The 20,541-nt window shown below is 39.3% G+C and overlaps 1 protein-coding gene across 1 annotated transcript in view; it reads right to left on the minus strand.

The window, feature by feature from the left end:
• The window catches only part of LOC134531626 (membrane-bound alkaline phosphatase-like), an 85,373-nt gene that overhangs the window by 23,446 nt on the left and 41,386 nt on the right, over positions 1–20,541 (minus strand). The window contains exons 3-4 of the mRNA XM_063367384.1: positions 14,407–14,598; positions 1,306–1,507 (exon numbers count right to left, since the gene is read on the minus strand). Coding sequence (XP_063223454.1) covers positions 1,306–1,507; positions 14,407–14,598 — 394 coding nt within the window. The remainder of the gene's footprint in view (positions 1–1,305; positions 1,508–14,406; positions 14,599–20,541) is intronic.

Genomic DNA, 20,541 nt, shown 5'->3' on the forward strand with positions numbered 1-20,541 from the left:
CCAAATCGCCAGCTCAGTGGTCTTGAGATGACTATTTTTGTGTTCTCTACTAACTGCCTAGTCGGCCTGCATTATATGTATATGTATGTGTATGTGTATGTGTGTGTGTATCACAGAACTATATGACGTGTTATGCAAGTCAAACTAAATACTGAATATTACATAATAATACAGACATTTGGATTCAGACATTTGGATTCAGAGTTTCCCACCATACCTCCGGTGTTTGTATAAGACTCTGACACAAAGTATGTCAGTTAATGTTTTTTTGGGTATTGTATATTTCTGAGACATTAACTTTATATCAGTCCCAGTACTAATTGGAAGTGTGTGTGTAGTAACTCTGTTTGTGTGTATATTAGTGTATGTTCTTAAACATAACCAATTAAAATATATACGCATTACTTTAAAGCTGAATTCCTTTTTTTCTACAGTAAATATTATAATCTGGATATTAATGATTAATGATATTTTTTGCTATGAAATTCCTAAAGAGAGATTTGCACTTTTTCTATTAAATTCGAGGCACTAATATATTATAAATAAAATACAATAATTATGAACATTTGCTGTTTGAATAACAGCTCTTCAAATTTGTGCATTGATGTTATTTGCAGGATTTAAAAATATTTTAATCTTAAGGTAGTCTTAAAAAATTGTTATTATCGACTAGGTAAGAAATAGACATGCATAAACACCACAAAAGATCTAACACGTTGACCTCCCATTTTAGGGTATAATTCAATTATCTTTTCCGGTTTTCATCAAATAAAGAAACCTTTTAAATTCTTGCTAATTTTGAACAAGACTTAAAAAACCAACAAAAGATAAGTTTTACTACCTGCCTTTTCAGAAAGCACGCGTCTTAGTTATACTTCACAATATAAGTTTATATGTTAAAATTAATACTGTTTAAATTTGCTTATTTAAATGTAAAATTTTCAGTACTTGATTCTATTAGCGTTGAAAATATCCAGAATTACCACAGTAATTCCGACTTACTAAAAGAGACGGGGGGAAATCGTATAAATCATAGCAGGTAATTAAATGAGTTGGCGCATTCGTAAAATATTGGATTCGCATTCCTGATGAAACTGGCTCGAATCATGGTCAGACCATCCTGATTTCGGTTCCCAATGGCTTTATAAATCACTCCAGGAAAAGGTTTGCTTGGTTCCTAAACAAAAGCCTTTCCCGAAACCTTCCCCGATGACGCTGTCTGTGCCATGTTCAATGACCTTATTTTGGACGAGACGTTAAGCCTCAATTAGTTAAGTGAATTGTAGGCAGAAGAACATAACTTACCCATCAAAAAGTCGGTGTTTTCTATATCCATTTTTAGCAAACCTTCCTTGTTCCAAGCGTAGTGAGGTCTGGCTCCACGTAGTAGCTTGTCTGTGTGCCACCGAGAAATCAAATCCACGCCATCCAGCCTACTTCCACTGTCGCCTTCCTCGTCCACAGACGTCACAGGCCTGAACATCTTCCGACCGCCGCCCAGAATAACCTGAAGGTCAGAGTCTAAGTTACTTGTGTTAGATAAAAAAATTTTCTGTATGGTGTCATTTAACTAATACTATTCACTTGTTTGTCACATTAACTTCTTAATTAATATCTTATTTTTACTCTACAAGTACTATAATTTTAATTTATTATAACAAAGTAACTTCATAACAATTTTATTCTATTTAAAAAGAAAATGTAATAATTATTGTCGGCTACCGAAAACTATGCCCTAAATATATACAAATATTAACAATTGCGAACATATACGCCACATAGATTACATTATGTTTGTTATATTGACAATTTTATGCGTTTTCAATAAACTAACCTAATGACAATATTGTAAACTATACCCAGAAAATTAATAAATGTCTTAACTTATATATATAAACATAAAACTCATTCTTTTTTTCTTAAAATTAATTACCCACGGGACTTTTAACGTTAATTGGAGTTCACTGTTACGTAACATTGAAATGTCGGAAAATTATGATTTAAAATGGTTATTGGACATAAGTCATTCCTGATAACATTCTATGTCATTAATACCTAAGTAAAGGAACTAAAATGGAGACACGCAGAAAATAAGTAAAAACAACCGATTTCAAACAACGAAAAAACATAAACAGCACAAATTGTTCCTTATAATGAATTAGCCAAAAAAAATATGGCAGCACAGACGAACAAAGTAGGTAAATAAACACGAGACAGTTGCAACAAGAACAGAAAACAGACAAAAAAAGAATCTTGGAAAAAAGCAACAAATACACAAACCAAACGTTAATACTAAACATATTATCTGGAAAACATAACACAGAGACGCACATGCGAACACAGAAATGTGACAAAACAAAAATTATGGACACCTTACGATGACACCACCACAACGACAGCCAAGACGAAACAGTAGGCTTCTTATGAAAACATGTGTGACGTTTCGGGAAGTGATATCTGTTCCCGTCCTCAGGCACAGACTGATAGGGGACACTGGAAAACAGGTGTTATGATTCATTTTATCTTTTGGCGCAACAAATATTAGACCAGCATTGCTAATTTGTTTTTGTGGTAAATACGTTTCAGTTTTAAATATATGTATAAGTAGTGTACAAATGGGGCTCCGAGAACTGTCTTCCGGCTGAGGATAGAGGATGGGGTAAATGACCAACCTGTGACGTCACGGCAACCATTTTGGACTCAAAATGACTAAAAATTCCTAAAACATTTTGTCTTTTTCGAGAGAAAATTTCCGTTTTATTCCTCGAAAATTTAAAAATTAGGAGTTTGCTAAATCTCAATTGACTTTTGCCTTAGAAATAACAAAAATTCCTTCTTGAGGCTTAAGCATCCATGTCTACAGCCTCCGATAAGCCTCTGACGTCATCTAATATTATACCATCACCGATGAAATTTCCACTGACATTACATAAGGAATAATCAATTTACCACTAGGATTTTCGGATGATTATGGGTTGTTATGTGTTATTTTATGATGCCAGGTGGGTTGATTCTTTGTAAAAGTTATTACTTCAGCTCGGTTTTTAAGAGTGTGAGTAATGACTTTTATTGTACTTGCTGGATTTTTTCTGAGGGTTTGTTTCCAAAGAAAAAAGAAATTTTATTTGTAGACACATATAGAAGCCAATTGTTACTATATCTTGCATTGTATTATTAATTTAATACCAAACTTTGTAAATCACTTGAGAACTGCCTGGACCGATTGGGCTTTTTTTTTTAAATTTTTCGTAATTGTTCGAAAAAAGTTTTTTGATAAAATTTTGAAAAATTGACCAGAAAACTTTCAGATGAGTTGATACTGAAAAATTATTTTTATTAGATATTTGTATGAACTGAGATGTCTCAGACGTTTCGAACGATGGATATACGTAATTCTCTTTTCGTTTTGTTCATTATGGTTCTGCAAAGGTTTTCGAGAAAAAAAGAAAAGTCGGAAGATTCGTACAAACTGCAAATATCATAATTTTTATATGTTCTTTTGATCATAACTGACGGAAAACAACATATTTGGCGGATTTTTTTTTTTTTTTTTTTTTTTTTTTGGTTCGTTAAGCTACGGGATTGAAAATAAAATTAATTGAATTTGTTTCAATTGGAAAAAAAATCTGTAAGTTAGTAGTGGAGGACGGGGCAAGTTGGCGATGTTAAGAGTTCGCCATTTTTAATAATTTTAATTTTGGAAATACGATTTCCTTCTTTCCAGGCACGATTAGAATAGTCTTTTGTCGTGGTGTAACTACATGGAAAAATCTATATTTCTATATTATCTCCAAAATTCTGCCCTTTTAAAAATATAATACAAATGTGCCATCTTGCCCCGTTACCGGGGCAAGATGACTTTGACTACGAGGTAAGATCACATTTCTGACACAAGTTTAAACATATTTATTCTTAGAATGCAAACTAATGTAAATTAACTAATTTAACATTGTTACATGCTTTTTTACATATATGGCATATTATTAAAGGCTTGGTTTGTTGAAAATTACAATTAATAGTTAACTTACAAAACTAATTCAGAGTTGGTGTTTTTATAAACAATAATCGCAAACAAATTTTCCTCCTTCAAAGTTCGAGCAGTCCTCATGCCACCATGTGTGGCATTTGCAACACTCGATCCAATCTTCTGATGGAGGGTCGACATAAATCTCATCACACACAGGACACTGCACTTCGGATATTTGAGCTGAAGTAATGCCTGGCGAAAGTTGGAGCTTCTTGGATTTTTCTCGAGAATCGAACTTCAGTTTCTTAGTAACAGTTCTTTTTTTGGCATCTCGAGACTCATGTCTTTATTGCTTCAAACGTTCTTGTTCTATCCTCTGAGCTTTTCTCTGAACCAGCATCGCTTTCATGGGTGAGCTTGTGATGACACTTGCACATTGCTTATGACTTATCCTTTTTCTCACATATGATCTTTCTTTAGGCAATAGTTTGAAATCGAAAACACTTCGGCACAGTTTTGGCTCAACAGGAGTAGTATTTCTGATAGACCCTATCTTAATGAGAGTAGCATTTCTTGAAAGTCCTGGCTCAACGGGAGTAGAATTTCTTGAAGGTCCTGGCTCAATGGAAGCTGTGGGAGAAGTATTTATTGAAGGTCCTGGCTCAATCGGAGAAATATTTCTTGAAGATCCTGGTTCAATGGAAATGTCATTTCTTGAAGGTCCTGGCTCAATGGGAGTAGCATTTCTTAATGGTCTTGGCTCAATGGATCTAGCATTTCTTGAAGGTCCTGGTTCTTCATTTTTCTCTGCCTGATGTTCATTAACTGCTTTTTCCATAGCAAGATCATGATCGGTGGGGTTCGCTGCAGCTAAATCATGCTCAGTAAACACAAGGGGATCATAAGGCTCAATTCCACATTCTCGGAACCCATTGACTGCATTACCGACTGTAGCTGCTTTTAAATAAGCAGTGCTCAGTAGCTCACCAATTTTTTTTGTCAGTTATGGCTTGCCCTGGATTAGTGACCATAAAGTTGTCAAAAGCTTGACTGTAATAGGTTTTTAATGGCCCAAAAAAGGAAACATCCAGCATTTGAAGAAGATGGGTAGTGTGGGGTGGAAATTCGACCATAACGATGTGATTTTTCCGGCAAAAGTTGATAGCCTCCAGTGTTACGTGTGTTTTATGGTTGCCAACAAGCAACATCACATGAAATTCACTGGTTGGTTTCACATGTAGTTCGAAATGTTTCAAAAACAACACAAATATTTCTCCATTGTTCCAACCATTATCACTGCAATGCCCAACGGTTCCCGGAGGGGCTCTTTCCACAAGTTCAGGTCGCATCCATTTTCTTGCGAAAACCAAAAAAGGGGGCAGGTAATATCCGCAAGCATTAATGCAACAAATAATAGTAACATTTCTTCCTCTCTCTGCCGAAACGATCTTGGAAACTCTCTTACTTCCTGTGGGTGAAATAACCTTTGGTAGCCTATTAGGTACAGTGGAAAGTGCAGATTCACCTGCATTGTAAATGGCAGAAGCTGGAAATCTATGTTTTTCCCGCACTTATTTCAAAATTAAGAAAAACTTGTCAACATTTGGCTTGTTAAAGCCCATTGCTCTGGCAATCGATGTTTCCTCTGGTCTCCAAAAACTTAACTTACATTTTTTCATAAAACTAGCCAACCAATCCTCACCTGCCATCCTGGTCTCCACATTGAACGGATGCGAAATTCCACTATATTCTGCAAAGTAAAACACAAGTCTTCTACATTGCTGCTTTGTCATCCCAAAAAACATGTTATCCATTGCTGTCGAGTAGTTCCTTAAATCTTCTAGCTGCTCTTCAGTGAAAACTTCTCGAAATCTTCCACCATGAATAGGCATTTCCTAGGAAGAAAATACAATTAGGTAGGCCAAATACTTTTTAATTAGAATTTTTGTTTAATGAAAGCCTGTAGGGCATGAACAATTAAGAAACAACTGTAAAAAAGATGACGAGTCGTCATCTTGCCCCAGTCAACATGCCCTGATCAGCAATGTTATAAGTATTGGATTTTTTCGCTAGGGAAAAATATAAAAGGTTAACAATATATAGTGGTTAAGAAAAGTATATTGTCTAAGGTAATAATGTGTGGCATTGAATAACCAAATATCTTACCTGTTTGTCCATGAGATATTACTTCGAAGTTCTTGAAAATTACAATACGTCAGACCAAATGTACGAACATCATCTAACAAACAACTAAATGGTGGCAGCGGCTTCAGTGTGCGATTCTTTAGTGCCCAGCAGTGTGGAGCGCTAGTAGTGTCTGTTAGGTGGTGCTATCTAGTAACATGACGTAGAACTAAGTCATTCGTCGTCTTGCCCCGCTCGTCAACTTGCCCCGTCCTCCCCTAAATAGGTATATAAGAATAAAGCATTCTATCCCAAAATTAAAATAAATATTTTTTTTTTTACTTTTTTCGCTATCTTCAGTTATTTGATTTCAGTTGAATTGTGATTCTGTTGTCCGTTCATCGCAATCGTTTCTTGAAATGAATTAAGCTTCGTCGTTTTATTTCACACAAATTTACAGATTAACTTACGAAATACGGTGCGTTTTTAGGTGACAAACGATTATACATTATCAATAAATAGAATAAATTGTCAAATTTTAGTTTAATCGTAATTCTTCGCAACGCTCATTGTGTCGCAATTGAAACAATTTATTTGAATGGAAACATTAATTGCATTGCAATGCCGCCAGTAATAAGGAGGAATTTAAGTCTCAGAACTCGTAGTGCTAAAAACCAATCAAATTTTCGATCTGATAGATTAATAAAATTGTTTCCAAATTTTTTATACGTTAATTACGGGTTACCAAGTTTGTAGCCGTAATGAAGATTGCAGCGTTCTATTATCCAAGACAGCTGCTGTAACTAAAGTGCAACGATGACATCATACAAATTCAAGATGGCAGAGGTAACGAAAAATGCAATGTTTCTAGAATCCAAGATGGTGACCATAACGATATGTGTTACATTTTTTAAAAAATAGTTTTTATTAAATTGTATTAATTAATTTTTTATGAGTTTAAAAATTTCCCCGATTTTCTATCACAAAAATTACAGATTTACTAGAAGGTTGGCGTAACGATAATGACAAAGGTAGTGTTATAATTCAATATGGTATGTGTGACATAATAAATTTGTATTATATCTAAAAATCTTTATTTTGTATTTTCTATAATATTATTTAATAAATTACCTACATGTTAACCCTCATCGTGAATCGAACACAGGATCCAAAAGGATCAAGTAACTAAACATTTGAAGTGAGCTATTTTTTTGGACACAAATTAATTAATTTGAATTTTTTTCCTCGGTGGCTTAGGTTTTTTTTTAGATATGGATTCTTAAGCCATATTGCGGACTTAGTTCATCCTAATGCAAAAATCTTTTGAGATTTTTTGAATTCCGAATTTTTTAACCTTTAAGAATCGAACGGGAAAATTTCCCTCAAAACGAGAATCATTCCCCTCGAAATAGAGGAAATTTTTATTTTTCCAATTTTTTTTTCCAAAAAAAAAAAACTGGAAATTTTGGCGGATTTTGGGCAAAATTTGGCAAATTTTGAAGATCATGGTCAAAGGTAAAGGTTATCCAATATGGCCACCATGACGTCACAATTCAAGATAGCGGTTGGCATCTGGTAATGGTGGTGGTCCCTATGGGAATTGATTTTGCTTTGTTTCCTTTTCAATGTTATTGCCTAGCACCTGAATATCCTAGTTCTTCGAGCAACAAAAATTAAATTCCTCGAGCACATCCAATGCTAATTCATGGGGATGTCAGTATGCTGTATTAAACAGCTGGTCTTAGACATTTCCTAAGGGCCTGTGTAATGCCTTGGGCATCGCGACTCCTCAGAGCTAGTTTATATTCGATCTCGTCCTTAAGCAAAAATTCAGGGACAATCATTGCAAAAGTTGATGATCAGCTATATTTACCAGATAAAAGAAACGTCATTTGCGACTAAACGCTCTGGGGATCGTTACGAGACTTATATTGTACAAAATTAAAGTGTACCATATTTTCAAAAATACATTAAATTATAGAACACTCTTAACTCTATAGAGCTCTTTAATATTACACTTAAACACTATTTCATACTAGGCACTATGGTGTCTGACTCAGGCTGAGCATCGAAGCAGAAACTCAGAAATAATAATAAGAATTTAAGAATTAAATAATAAGAATACTAAACAGGGCAACATGGTAGAGCTACTTTGTAACGCTAAATGTGGATGCCGGAGAGCGTGTGGCAGATAGCCAGGCTTATCTTTACAGCCTGGTCCTGTAGAGCGATGGCCGGAAGAAAGATTTGGAGGTGGGGGCCAAGCTTTCAGCTGCTGTCATCCACGTGGTAAAGTCGGGAGGGGGGCCCTAAAGGTTGGGCAGCCGCCAAGGCTATGCGGGGATTTGTTGACGTATAGGAGACAGTGCGAATAGGCTAGCCAACCCCAGGAAACTAATTGTGTGCGTAGGTAAGGGTGGAAAGTACTGAGTGTAAACAATACCCGAAAACCAGGGTGATCAGCTAAAAACCAAACGACTTTACTTACTTTACGACTGATTAAATACCAACGTCTATAAGATGCCCAGTTCACACTAAATGGTCAATAAATGAGTAAAACTATAATAAAGGAAACAAAAAGTGGAGTGGAAAATTTAATATTATTATTGTGCTTTATTCTCAACCTTCAAAAAAGATAAAATAAAAGGACGCTAGCTTTAAAAGCGGGGAGCTTATTCCATCTCCGAAAATCTACAGCGATCGCCATAAAAATTAGAACAATTGAAATGATAGACTGCGGAAGAAAGGATAATATATTTAACCGGAACAAAGGCTAACTGATGGCTTGGCTGCCTATAAACACTACAGGTGTGACAACAAAAACCACGAAACAGGAAACTTACTATCTGATACAAAGGCAAACTGACATTTTCAATTTTACTGATGTAAGAGATGTTTGAAAGACCACTCGTGCTTAGTGACACATGGCACAGAAACTAAAGACTTACCCTCTTAATTGGTAAGTGAAATGTGTGCACTATTTATTAACTTTCTGAACGAACAAAATATCTATAGAACTAACTTAAGTTAAATAAATTTGTTAAGACATAAGTGAATCAATGAAACTGTATTTATTTAAAAAATTAGAATCTTCAGAACAGTTTCAATTACAGAAAGTTATGATTACGGCCTTACGAGTAGCACGCACAGCGAAAATTATATTAAATTACGAACACAAAGCTGTCTATGGCGATTAAAAAAAAAAAACAATTATATAAACTCTGAATGTATAAGGCGAACATAACCATGCCAAATGCTACCTGTTTGTAATGTATCTCAGTTATTTTTATATTTTTTATAAATAGGGTGTTGGAAAACATGCTGAGTTTGAGAGGTTGAGAGACACATTAAAATGACTAAAATTTAATTTGTTAAACATTACTAACAATAAGTGGATCAGAGCCTGTGTGGTTGACAGGGTCTACAAATAAGGAAAAGAAAATACATTTAGGTTTGTTACTCTATAATTTACTGGTCAGCAGAAAGTTTTCGTAGTTTACAAGAATAAAAATATAATTAACAAAATTAAGTTTTTAGAAAGGTTCCATTAACATTATGTTTTTATAATAACATTACACAAAAATTTATATAGCTTATTGTTTTTTCAGTGTCCATGGGAATTTCGGTGATTTGAAGGTCAAATGCAAATAGATTACTGAAAGTAGATGCTTCCCTTAAACACATACGTTCAACAGCTGTGTTAAGAGCCTCCTGGGTGAAACCATCCTTAGACGCGCTGACCAGGGAATCCTTCAAAAATCTGGATACGGTTGAATTTGGGGGGTACTTGGACCCACTACCTTACAAATAATGCAGCTTCATTAATGACATGAAAAGGCAAAAGAGCTTCGACTCAAAGTCGTAACTTCACAATAAAAAGAGGTGTCAGAGTTTTTAAAAAATCATTCCACTTATCAATTATGTGAGTAGTCAAGAAGTGAACAAAACATGATGAGAAGAATAAAAAGACGCAAGAGCCACCATGCTCAGATATGTAGCACGACACACGGTAGAATACCAAAAAGTTAGCAAAGACCAGGAAAGGAAACTACATGTTATAATAGATGGAGATTTCGGGAGTCAATCCCATAGTTTTCTGACTGCATCCCGTATCGTGACTTGTCATTGAGCACTGATAAGCGAAGAGCGAATCAGACTTGAGCGGCGGTCATGCGCAATTTCGACGAAGGCTCGGAAGATACACTCCGAAATCACGCCGAGAGCAGAGAAAAATAGTGGGCCTTGTGTATCATTCCGCCTGGAAGTAAAAGTAGTACCGGTGAGCAAGATGCACGCGCATTTCCAGTACGTAGGGCATAAAAAATGGGCGAATTCACATGGAAGATAGTCCACGGAGGGATAAAAGTGTGCCGGCCAGGAGACTGTCGAGTAGAAAAAAGATATAGGGGAGAGGTCCCGGGAAAGGGAGGTGGAATTCGTGGCACCAAGGGCCTCTACACCGGAAGAAAATTTTACGGAGGGTTTACAGGAGAACCGTCCATCCATTAGCGCTTTGTCGCAGAGAAGTGGAACTAAACTTACTTCCGCCGACCATAGTTGGCGACAGTGTTGCTAGGTGGCGCTCAGAGATGTCATGGTATAACCTACCACTCGAAGACTAGTTCTAGGGGAAGGCACAGCTGGTGGGACAAAATAAATTTAAAGGGCCTTACTTTAGTTCCGCAGGGGCCCGAGAGATAGCGCAGAATGGTGCTACGCTCGGGTGCCAATATGGACCCCACTCGGTCAAGTTTTAGAGTCCCCGCCTATCTCTTCTTTGTACCATTTCATTCAGTGATTCAATAATTTAGTCATAAATTCTTGTGATAATTGAGTCACTTTCGTGTTTTTTCACAATTACTGAGTTATATATCGATATGAATTTTAAGAAATAGATTTAAAATGATGGTAAATAGAGTATCTAAGTTTTTAAAAAAATAATTAAATTTTACCTTATTTTTGCTGCAAAACTAACGGAAAGTCTTAATTCCACTATTTGGTTTTCAATCAGAACTCAGGCACTCAGGTGCCACAACACGTGAAACATTAATCACTCTCTAGTTACAGTGTCTACACACTTGTCAATACCACCTAACTATAGTTACATTATATGACTGATAATCTTCTATAAACATTATTTTAACCTGATATTCATGTATAATCAACGCAAGGTCTATAGTGATGGGTTCACTCAACCAATACGCATTGAAACTTAGGGAAAACTAGTGAAATTATTCAAATATTTTACAAGCTTAATTTTTAACTTTTCTCAAAATACTTATGTAATACAAAATTAACTTACAAATTTTGGCTATTTCATTTAAGCAAATGCAACAACAAACAAATTTGGTGAAATATTTTTGTTTGTGTAGATAGATCTGTATATGATAGGTCATTTCACATGCCCCATAAATTTTTACCGTTTGCTAAGAATTTTTCTGTAACCATATTATTTACAATTCCCACAGCAATCTCTTCATATAGCCAATTGCAATATAGGTCTTCAAAATCACATTTTTTCCTTTGATTGACTGAGGAAGTTAAGAATTTGTAGAATGCTGACCTTCAGATTGTGTTATTTTGTTTTAAATTATGTATTTCTTAAGTAGTTTTGGTTTTCGGAATGAAATGTACACCAAATTTATTTATTAATGATGTTAAGATCTTTGCTTTCTGTGGAAGTGAGTTAAAATATGTTCAATATACTGGTGGAATCAGGTACTACAGCAGTCGTAAAAGAAGCAACTTATAATTCCGGAGGTTTATTCCAGAAATTGGTTGCTGTTGAATTATACTCATAATGTTTTTAGCAATATTTCTCAAACAACGACATTCCATTTTCTGAGACTGACAACTGTCTCCGAGATTTGCGGCTGTCTGCAGAATCGTCCGATATAGTATACATTCGTTTAGAGTTTACACAGAATCCCTGGGTTTCAGCACCATGTAGTATTTTAATCACTTACATAAAAACTAATCTGGATGTTATATCTGCAGTGCCCGTGATACAACAGCAACTACAGAACATGCCAGCCTTGTGTTCATGATAATTCTCACAGTTACAATAGCAACTTAAAATTTTCCTCAGGCAACAATAGTTGAGTGGTCAGATCTATTGCTTCTTACCAAAATGATCCGGGTTCATTTCTCACTTGAATCAAACCTGTACTGTTCATAAGTGGGAAATGTGTTGGGCATTGTCATTTAACAATGTGTTTTCTCAAAGTACTCTGATTTTGGCTACTAATGGATTCCATTAATGCTCCATTATCATCATTTCACCACTACAAATATCTAGTGTCTTCTCTGTTTACATGACAAACTGTAATTCATTCATATAAACTGGCTTCAATGTTTTGCCTAAAATTTATTCCCTATATTTGCTCTCAAATCATAAAAGTTTTTATTATTAGCATTATTAGCATTTTTGTTAATATTGAAAACAATAGAAATAAAAAAGTTATGATTTAAAATAACTTCTTAATTATAATAACTATACATGTGATAACATATAGTTACAATGTAAAAAAATTGCATGTACTTATGAACGCACTTTAGAAGTTATACTTATTTTTGGTTAGAAACAATAAAATATTGTTACCAGTGGTAAATAGAGGTCCGGAAAGGATAGCCCAGGTAATTTTTTTACATTTTATTCATTAGCTAATATTTACACTATTAATTAAATAACATTTTAAATGTCCATATCCAATTAATCACTCTTTCATTAAGTCCACAATTTACTCTCCCCACTGGAGCTCGGCTTGACAGTGACACACACTATTGCTTGTCTCTTAAACGCACTTCTGTCTCAACACACAACCCCACACTACTCACTCGTAAAATATTTCCTCGTAGAAGAGTGTGGACATATGGGCTTCATGATTTATTACAGATTGATTTAGTGGAGATGATACTGTCGTGTATGACTTTTGTAGTGGAGAGGTTGGTGGCCCTGCGGGGGTCGGCTAGATGGTGTTTGTGAAGTCGTTTGGTTGAGTGTGTTAATATCGGGTTCGGGAGTGGAAGGACACAAGGAAGATTTTTAACAGCGGCCGAAGCACTAACAGCATGTCAGGAAGGACACAATCTGTGGCAGAATTCGTGGCGGACTTGCGACGACTTAGCATCCACTGAAATTTTGCGGATTTAGATCGTATGTTGCGAGACCAGGTGGTGTGTGGTGCTCGTGATACAAAGGTGCAACATACATTCCTGACAAAGGACAAATTAACATTTAAGGAGGCGGTTGAGTTAGCAACAGCTGCGGAAGCCACAGGCCGCAATGTCCATGATCTAATAGCACAGCCGAGCCCAACTGCGGGGGCAGTGCTAAAGGTAGGGCGCATCAGGTATGACAAAAAAGCAGAAGCAAAGCCCAGTTCAGGTGAACCAACAACCTGCAGCTGACAGGCGCGCTTGCTGGAGGTGCAACGGAGACCACAGCCCAAACCACTGCCGACACACTCAGACGGTGTACAATTTTTGTGCTCGAACAGGGCACCTAGAACGAGCGTGTTTTACAAAGAAGAGGAAGGGGAATGCAGGAGTGAACAGCGGAGCGTGAGACAGGAAGGAGATGGGAAAGTCTGGGAAGCATGCCGCGGACACGGCTGGGACCTACAATTTGAAAAACCAAACTGACTCTGGAGAAGAGGATGAATCAGCAGTTTACAGTGTGTTTCAGACAACGGCTAGTAGGTGAACAAGTGAACCACCGATTATCCTAAATGTGTTGCTAGATGGTCAGAGACTACCCATGGAGATAGTCACAGGAGCGAGTTTCCAATCATCAATTTCGAAATTTGCAAGAGATTGTGACCGGACCTACCAGCACTAGCAGAGGCAAACTTAGTCCTGCATACTTGGTCACAGGAAAGATTGGGAATCATGGGGACCCGAGAAGTAATGGTAAAGAAAAATACTAGGCAATGTAGACTACCAGTTTTAGTGGCTGAAGGCAAGGGACCAAGTCTCGTGGGCAGGAATTGGTTAGAACCACTTGAAATCAAATAGAAAATGTGTGTTATAAAGTATGTATAAAACAGATAAAAAAAAAATAAAACCTTTACAGCAAACCTCTTTACATCCTTATATATCTAGTACAAATATTTGTTTAAAAATCAGAGAAAAGATAAAAAAATTGACGAATTTGGCTGATTAAGCTCTATTCTGTGAATGTTACAGTGAATATGACGTTTAAAATAAACATCTTTAAAAAAAATGATATTTCTCTAAGTAACTCCAAAATTAAATGTAAAGAGTAATGTAAGTCTCGGTAAGTGTGGAATGGTGAGCTGGAAGCACCTGTATACCTGTATGTCGCGGCCGGGCCGGGCCAGCACCAGCTGCTCAGCGATGTCGCTGCAGAGCTCCGGGTCCAGGCCGTCCCTCAGCACGTTCTCGTCGCACTCCCAGTAGCGCTCCGCCGTGTGGGCGTAGCCACCGCCCGGCGAGGCGTGCGTCACGCGCGTTGTTGTCACCAGTCCCGTGCTCTTGCCCGCCTCCTGCCGCAGGGAGAACAACTGTGAGCGGGTCTGTCAGCACGTTCTCGTCGCACTCCCAGTAGCGCTCCGCCGTGTGGGCGTAGCCACCGCCCGGCGAGGCGTGCGTCACGCGCGTTGTTGTCACCAGTCCTGTGCTCTTGCCCGCCTCCTGCTCGCAGGGAGAACAACTGTGAGCGAGTCTGTCAGCACGTTCTCGTCGCACTCCCAGTAGCGCTCCGCGGTGTGGGCGTAGCCGCCGCCCGGCGAGGCGTGCGTCACGCGCGTTGTTGTCACCAGTCCTGTGCTCTTGCCCGCCTCCTGCTCGCAGGGAGAACAACTGTGAGCGAGTCCCTCAGCACGTTCTCGTCGCACTCCCAGTAGCGCTCCGCCGTGTGGGCGTAGTCGCCGCCCGGCGAGGCGTGCGTCACGCGCGTTTTTGTCACCAGTCCCGTGCTCTTGCCCGCCTCCTGCCGCAGGGAGAACAACTGTGAGCGAGTCCCTCAGCACGTTCTCGTCGCACTCCCAGTAGCGCTCCGCCGTGTGGGCGTAACCACCGCCCGGCGAGGCGTGCGTCACGCGCGTTGTTGTCACCAGCCCCGGTCTCTTGCCCGCCTCCTGCCGCAGGAAGAACAACTGTGAGCGAGTCTGTCAGCATGTTCTCGTCGCACTCCCAGTAGCGCTTTGCCGTGTGGGCGTAACCACCGCCCGGCGAGGCGTGCGTCACGCGCGTTGTTGTCACCAGTCCCGTGCTCTTGCCCGCCTCCTGCCGCAGGAAGAACAACTGTGAGCGAGTCTGTCAGCATGTTCTCGTCGCACTCCAAGTAGCGCTCCGCCGTGTGGGCGTAACCACCGCCCGGCGAGGCGTGCGTCACGCGCGTTGTTGTCACCAGTCCCGTGCTCTTGCCCGCCTCCTGCTCGCAGGGAGAACAACTGTGAGCGAGTCTGTCAGCATGTTCTCGTCGCACTCCCAGTAGCGCTCCGCCGTGTGGGCGTAACCACCGCCCGGCGAGGCGTGCGTCACGCGCGTTGTTGTCACCAGTCCCGTGCTCTTGCCCGCCTCCTACTCGCAGGGAGAACAACTGTGAGCGAGTCCCTCAGCACATTCTCGTCGCACTCCCAGTAGCGCTCCGCCGTGTGGGCGTAGCCGCCGCCCGGTGAGGCATGCGTCACGCGCGTTGTTGTCACCAGTCCCGTGCTCTTGCCCGCCTCCTGCCGCAGGGATAACAACTGTAAGCGAGTCTGTCAGCACGTTCTCGTCGCACTCCGAGTAGCGCTCCGCGGTGTGGGCGTAGCCGCCGCCCGGCGAGGCGTGCGTCACGCGCGTTGTTGTCACCAGCCCCGTGCTCTTGCCCGCCTCCTGCCCGCCTCCTGCCGCAGGGGGAACAACTGTGAGCGAGTCCCTCAGCACGTTCTCAAGCTTAGCCTTGTGTCCTTGTGATGCTCTTGTTTCTAATGACCGTTTAGACAAGGAATTTTATTAATATGTTGTCTATCTAAACAGTTAGCATTTTAAAGTTTTCGCACACGTTAGAAGTTATACTTCTATGGCATTGCTAAAATATTAACATGAAACATTTTAAAACACTAATTGAAGACTGGACATTAAAAAAGCTGTAAATGTCAAAATAAAAATTCTGAAAAAAATAATCAATTCAAAACTTGCAGAATATAAATTTACTTCAAAAAAGTGCTTTTAACATTAGAATTGGTAGTTAATGTACCTGGACAATAATGTACGGTTTAAAAATAATAAATAAATAGAAAAATGAGAAAAATATATGGATTAGACCATTAGAAAAAATAGAAAGATGAAAATCCACATGTCGTTTTCTTGAATAAGATTGTATGTGCCATTGTCTGAAGCTTATTATGCGTTTCATAAGCTAATGATGTTAGAATAAAAGGTGCGCTGTTCATCTGAATCCAAGTATGGAAGCATTTGCTCGAGATCTGTCTTCTTTTATTTAGAAATATGACTAGTTGGTTCCAGCTGCGGTAACATCATAGATTTGATTTTTTCTACAGTTACTCCCTCTTTCGGGACGTTAAACATTTACCTAAATTCCAAACTGTTAAATGTGGGTTTTGTTTCTATTAGTCCAGGGTTGTCAGCAGACACCTGAATCCATTGCACTGTATATATCTTAAGTTTGATAGTATGAATGTAGTTTACCTCTGCCTTTTTAAAGTCATAGGAATCCATTATTTTCGTAACTGTGAATTGATGTGAAGTGCAGGCCTGCGATGACTAAACATCTCAACCAAATCTCTTAGCACCATACATTTGGTGACTTTTTACGCTTTTCTGTCAACCTTAAATCACGGTTTTAAGTAAATAATGAGTGACTGGACACGAGTAAAATGTGATTAATGTTCTTAAAATAGCCATTTGTCACTAGATATATCCAAAGAAACACTATAATTTTGTTTTTGTTTTGTCTACAGCAGTTGTTGCTCCACAATCAGATTTTTCTTGTAAATTTCCGAAGTCAGTGTTTTTAGGACACACGAGACGATTTCATTTCCTCCACGGCCGGCGATCCCCTCATGCCAAAGGTGCCTGAAACCCACATCATTATCCTCAACGTGAATCGCAAAATTTAAGTTTGAGAGCTGTCTTAAATAAAACATTTGTGAATATTTCAGAAACACAGCTGTAAGTCCATTGAACAAGTTGTAACACTGATGTAATGTAAAACCGACATCTGGTGATATTCTTTCATACATTTTAGTGCCTGCTCAATTTTTCGATGGTGCAGTTCCAGCTTCGTTTTCAGAACTGTTCGACGGATCCACTTTTAGTCTTGCACTAAGTAGGTCACAGGCAGGGCAAGTAGTAGTTGGAAAAGGGGGGTTCAAGCACAAGCTGAGGAGCCAGGAGCCGGCCGCCATCTTGGATGACGTCATCGGCGGCCATCTTGGATGACGTCATCATGACCTTTGACCTTGACCTTTGACCTTGCCAATCCATGCCAATCAATGCTAATCCATGCTAATCTATGCCAATCTATGCCAATCTACGCTAATCTATGCCAATCTATGCCAATTCGTATGCCAATCTATGCCAATTCGTATGCCAATCTATGCTAATCCATATGCCAATCTATGCTAATCCATATGTTAATCCATGCTAATCCATGCTAATCCATCCGCCATTTTGTATTTCTAGAAATTTCCACCAACTTCGAATCGTGACATCACCGTTGCACTTTTCGTCACGGCCGCCATCTTGGATTCGAATTTTTTTTTTTCGAACTTCAACTTTTCGAAATTCGATGTAATCATCAGCCGCCATCTTGTTTCGTCTGCTGGTGGCCGCCATCTTGTTTTCGTCTGCTGGTGGCCGCCATCTTGTTTTCGTCTGATGGAGGCAGCCATCTTGTGACGTCATATAGTTCTGTTGGTCGCCACCAGATAGCACCAGGGATTATTTTATTTTTTTCTTTAACTAAAATATTTTCAGTGCCGAGGCTGGGATTCGATCCATGGGACGTGAAAACGTCCAGGATGTCGTGGTTACGAGGCGGACACCTTGACCACTAGACCACGAGACCAATTGAGATATGGTGGAATAAATAATCTATATATGCTACGTACTGACGGCAAGTTTATGATAAATGGGGGGGGAGGGAGTTTTTGCCTTCCTTAATGCATACCTAAGGCGCCACATTTGAAATAAAAATTATTATACAGCCGCCATCTTTAATTCCAGCACAGACTACCAGATGGCGCCAAATTCAAATATTAGTTGCCAGAGGTGCCACCATCTTGGTCCTCAAGTTGGCTGGTAGATGTCGCTAGTATCGCGCGCCAAATTCAAAAATTAGTTGCCAGAGGCGCCGCCATCTTGGTTCTCAAGTTGGCTGGTAGATGTCGCTAGTATCGCGCGCCAAATTCAAAAATTAGTTGTCAGAGGCGCCGCCATCTTGGTTCTCAAGTTGGTTGGTAGATGGCGCCACCGTCGCCATATTTTAGTTAATATAATCGATACCAGATGACGCCACCGTCGCCATCTTTAGTTCCTAGTGTTGCTACCAGAGTGTGCCACCGTCGCCATCTTGAATTCTTAAAGTTACCGCCGGAGCGCGCCACCGTCGCCATCATTAATTCTTAAAGTTACTGCCGGATGGCGCCAAGTGTTATGTAGTCAGTCTAGACAGGTCGGGAACGAGTCGAGACAAGTCTAGACAGTCGAGACAAGTCGGGGGACAAGACGAGACAAGTCGGTAGCCTGTATTCACCAAGTTTTCCGTTGCCGCCATCTTTAATTCATAAAGTCGCTACCAGATGGCGCCACTGTCGACCATATTTAATTCAAGGCATTGTCGCCAGATGACGCCAAGTTTGAATTTAAAAACCTACAAGTGTTATGCAATGTGTAACCAGTCGAGACAAGTCGGTAGCCTGTATTCACCAAGTTCTCTGTTGCCTTCACTGCCATCCGGGTATCTGACGAGTCCTAATTAATATACTCGTACACATCCTACCTCTATGACCTCTACAAACAAACTGACCGTACCTACTCCAAAATGACATATATATTACACCCACATGCAAACATTTGATAACCATCAAGAATGTCAACATACAAAAATATATTAACCATCGCTGAAACAAATTTCCCAACATTAATTACAATAAAAAACGTCCGGTAAGATACTGTATTTTGCCTATAATTCAATAAATGATGATAGAGTATTAATAAAATATTGGTGTTGTGTAGAGTCTCTCTCTTCTCATAGTGGCGGAAGACATCTCGAAGGTAGTGTTAGAATTTATGTATTAAAGCAATCACTCTAGCTGAGGAGACTAATAACTTATAGTTACAATTCAATAATAGCGGCAATTAAATGGTTTTTTGAAATTAAAGCAAACAACTTAAATGTTAAACACATATTTATTTAAATCTTATTACAAACAGCAAGGGATAAGAAAAAACACTGATTTTAAAGAATTAAATAATGAGCAATAAAAGTACATAATATTCACACACTGCACATCATAGTGACAAAGGCAACATAACCTATTTACATAAACCAGAGACCCAATACCTAAATATATATTATAACTACAAGTTACATAGGGTATAATGTACTCTAAAATACATATTAAAGAGAAAATTGATATAAATAACATTATACTTTGCTCAATAGTTCCAGAAGTAATGAACGCACTGCTACACGAGCAATTTCAACAGTTCTTTCATCACTAGTGTTTTCTGTGGAACATACTTGAGTGGTGTCTTCACTGATCGGACCTAGATGACTGAGATCTCGGGTTCGACTCTTGCGAGATGTAGGAAGGCGAAGCTGACGCCTGCGTTTATGCTGGACTGCTACTAATGTAGTAGGTGCTGGCGATGTGGGACTCATCTGGGTACAGCTAGATGATGTCTGGACTGAAGAAGTCTGACCACATGCAGATGCTGGCGGTGACTGAATAGTTGGTAGGTTGAATGCATGTGCGAAAACCTCTTCAGGCGTTGCAGGGAGAACTGTATCGTCTCTCATCATATTCACACTACAATTTCCATAGCCCAGACAGTTGATAACTTCTAGAGGCGTATCTTGAGGTCCTGGGTTTAAAACCTGTTTCACGTGAAACACAGCGTCACAACTCTCCGAAAAATGTTTTAAAACACCGTCGATCCACTCACTATAATCAACAGTGCATAGCCCAGGTGTTACACTGGAGTATATCCTGTTCGGTTGAAAGTTAGACATCTCTGTTAACTACTTCTGCGGCAGGTCCTTACACCACCACAGTTTCAGCTCGACTGCCAATGTACTGTCAGGTCTTAGATAATGGACGACACAATCTACCTTGTTGCAGGATGTCTCGATGATGTCCGGGGCCTCCTCGTCACAATCACTGATCCAGTGATGACCAAAGTTGCAGACCTCTAGTTGAAGTAACCATCCTCGGTGACGTAGTGCACACGGCAGAATCCTGGCGTTACTTCCG

This window comes from Bacillus rossius, chromosome 5, assembly GCF_032445375.1.
Source record: "Bacillus rossius redtenbacheri isolate Brsri chromosome 5, Brsri_v3, whole genome shotgun sequence".
NCBI lineage: Eukaryota > Metazoa > Arthropoda > Insecta > Phasmatodea > Bacillidae > Bacillus > Bacillus rossius.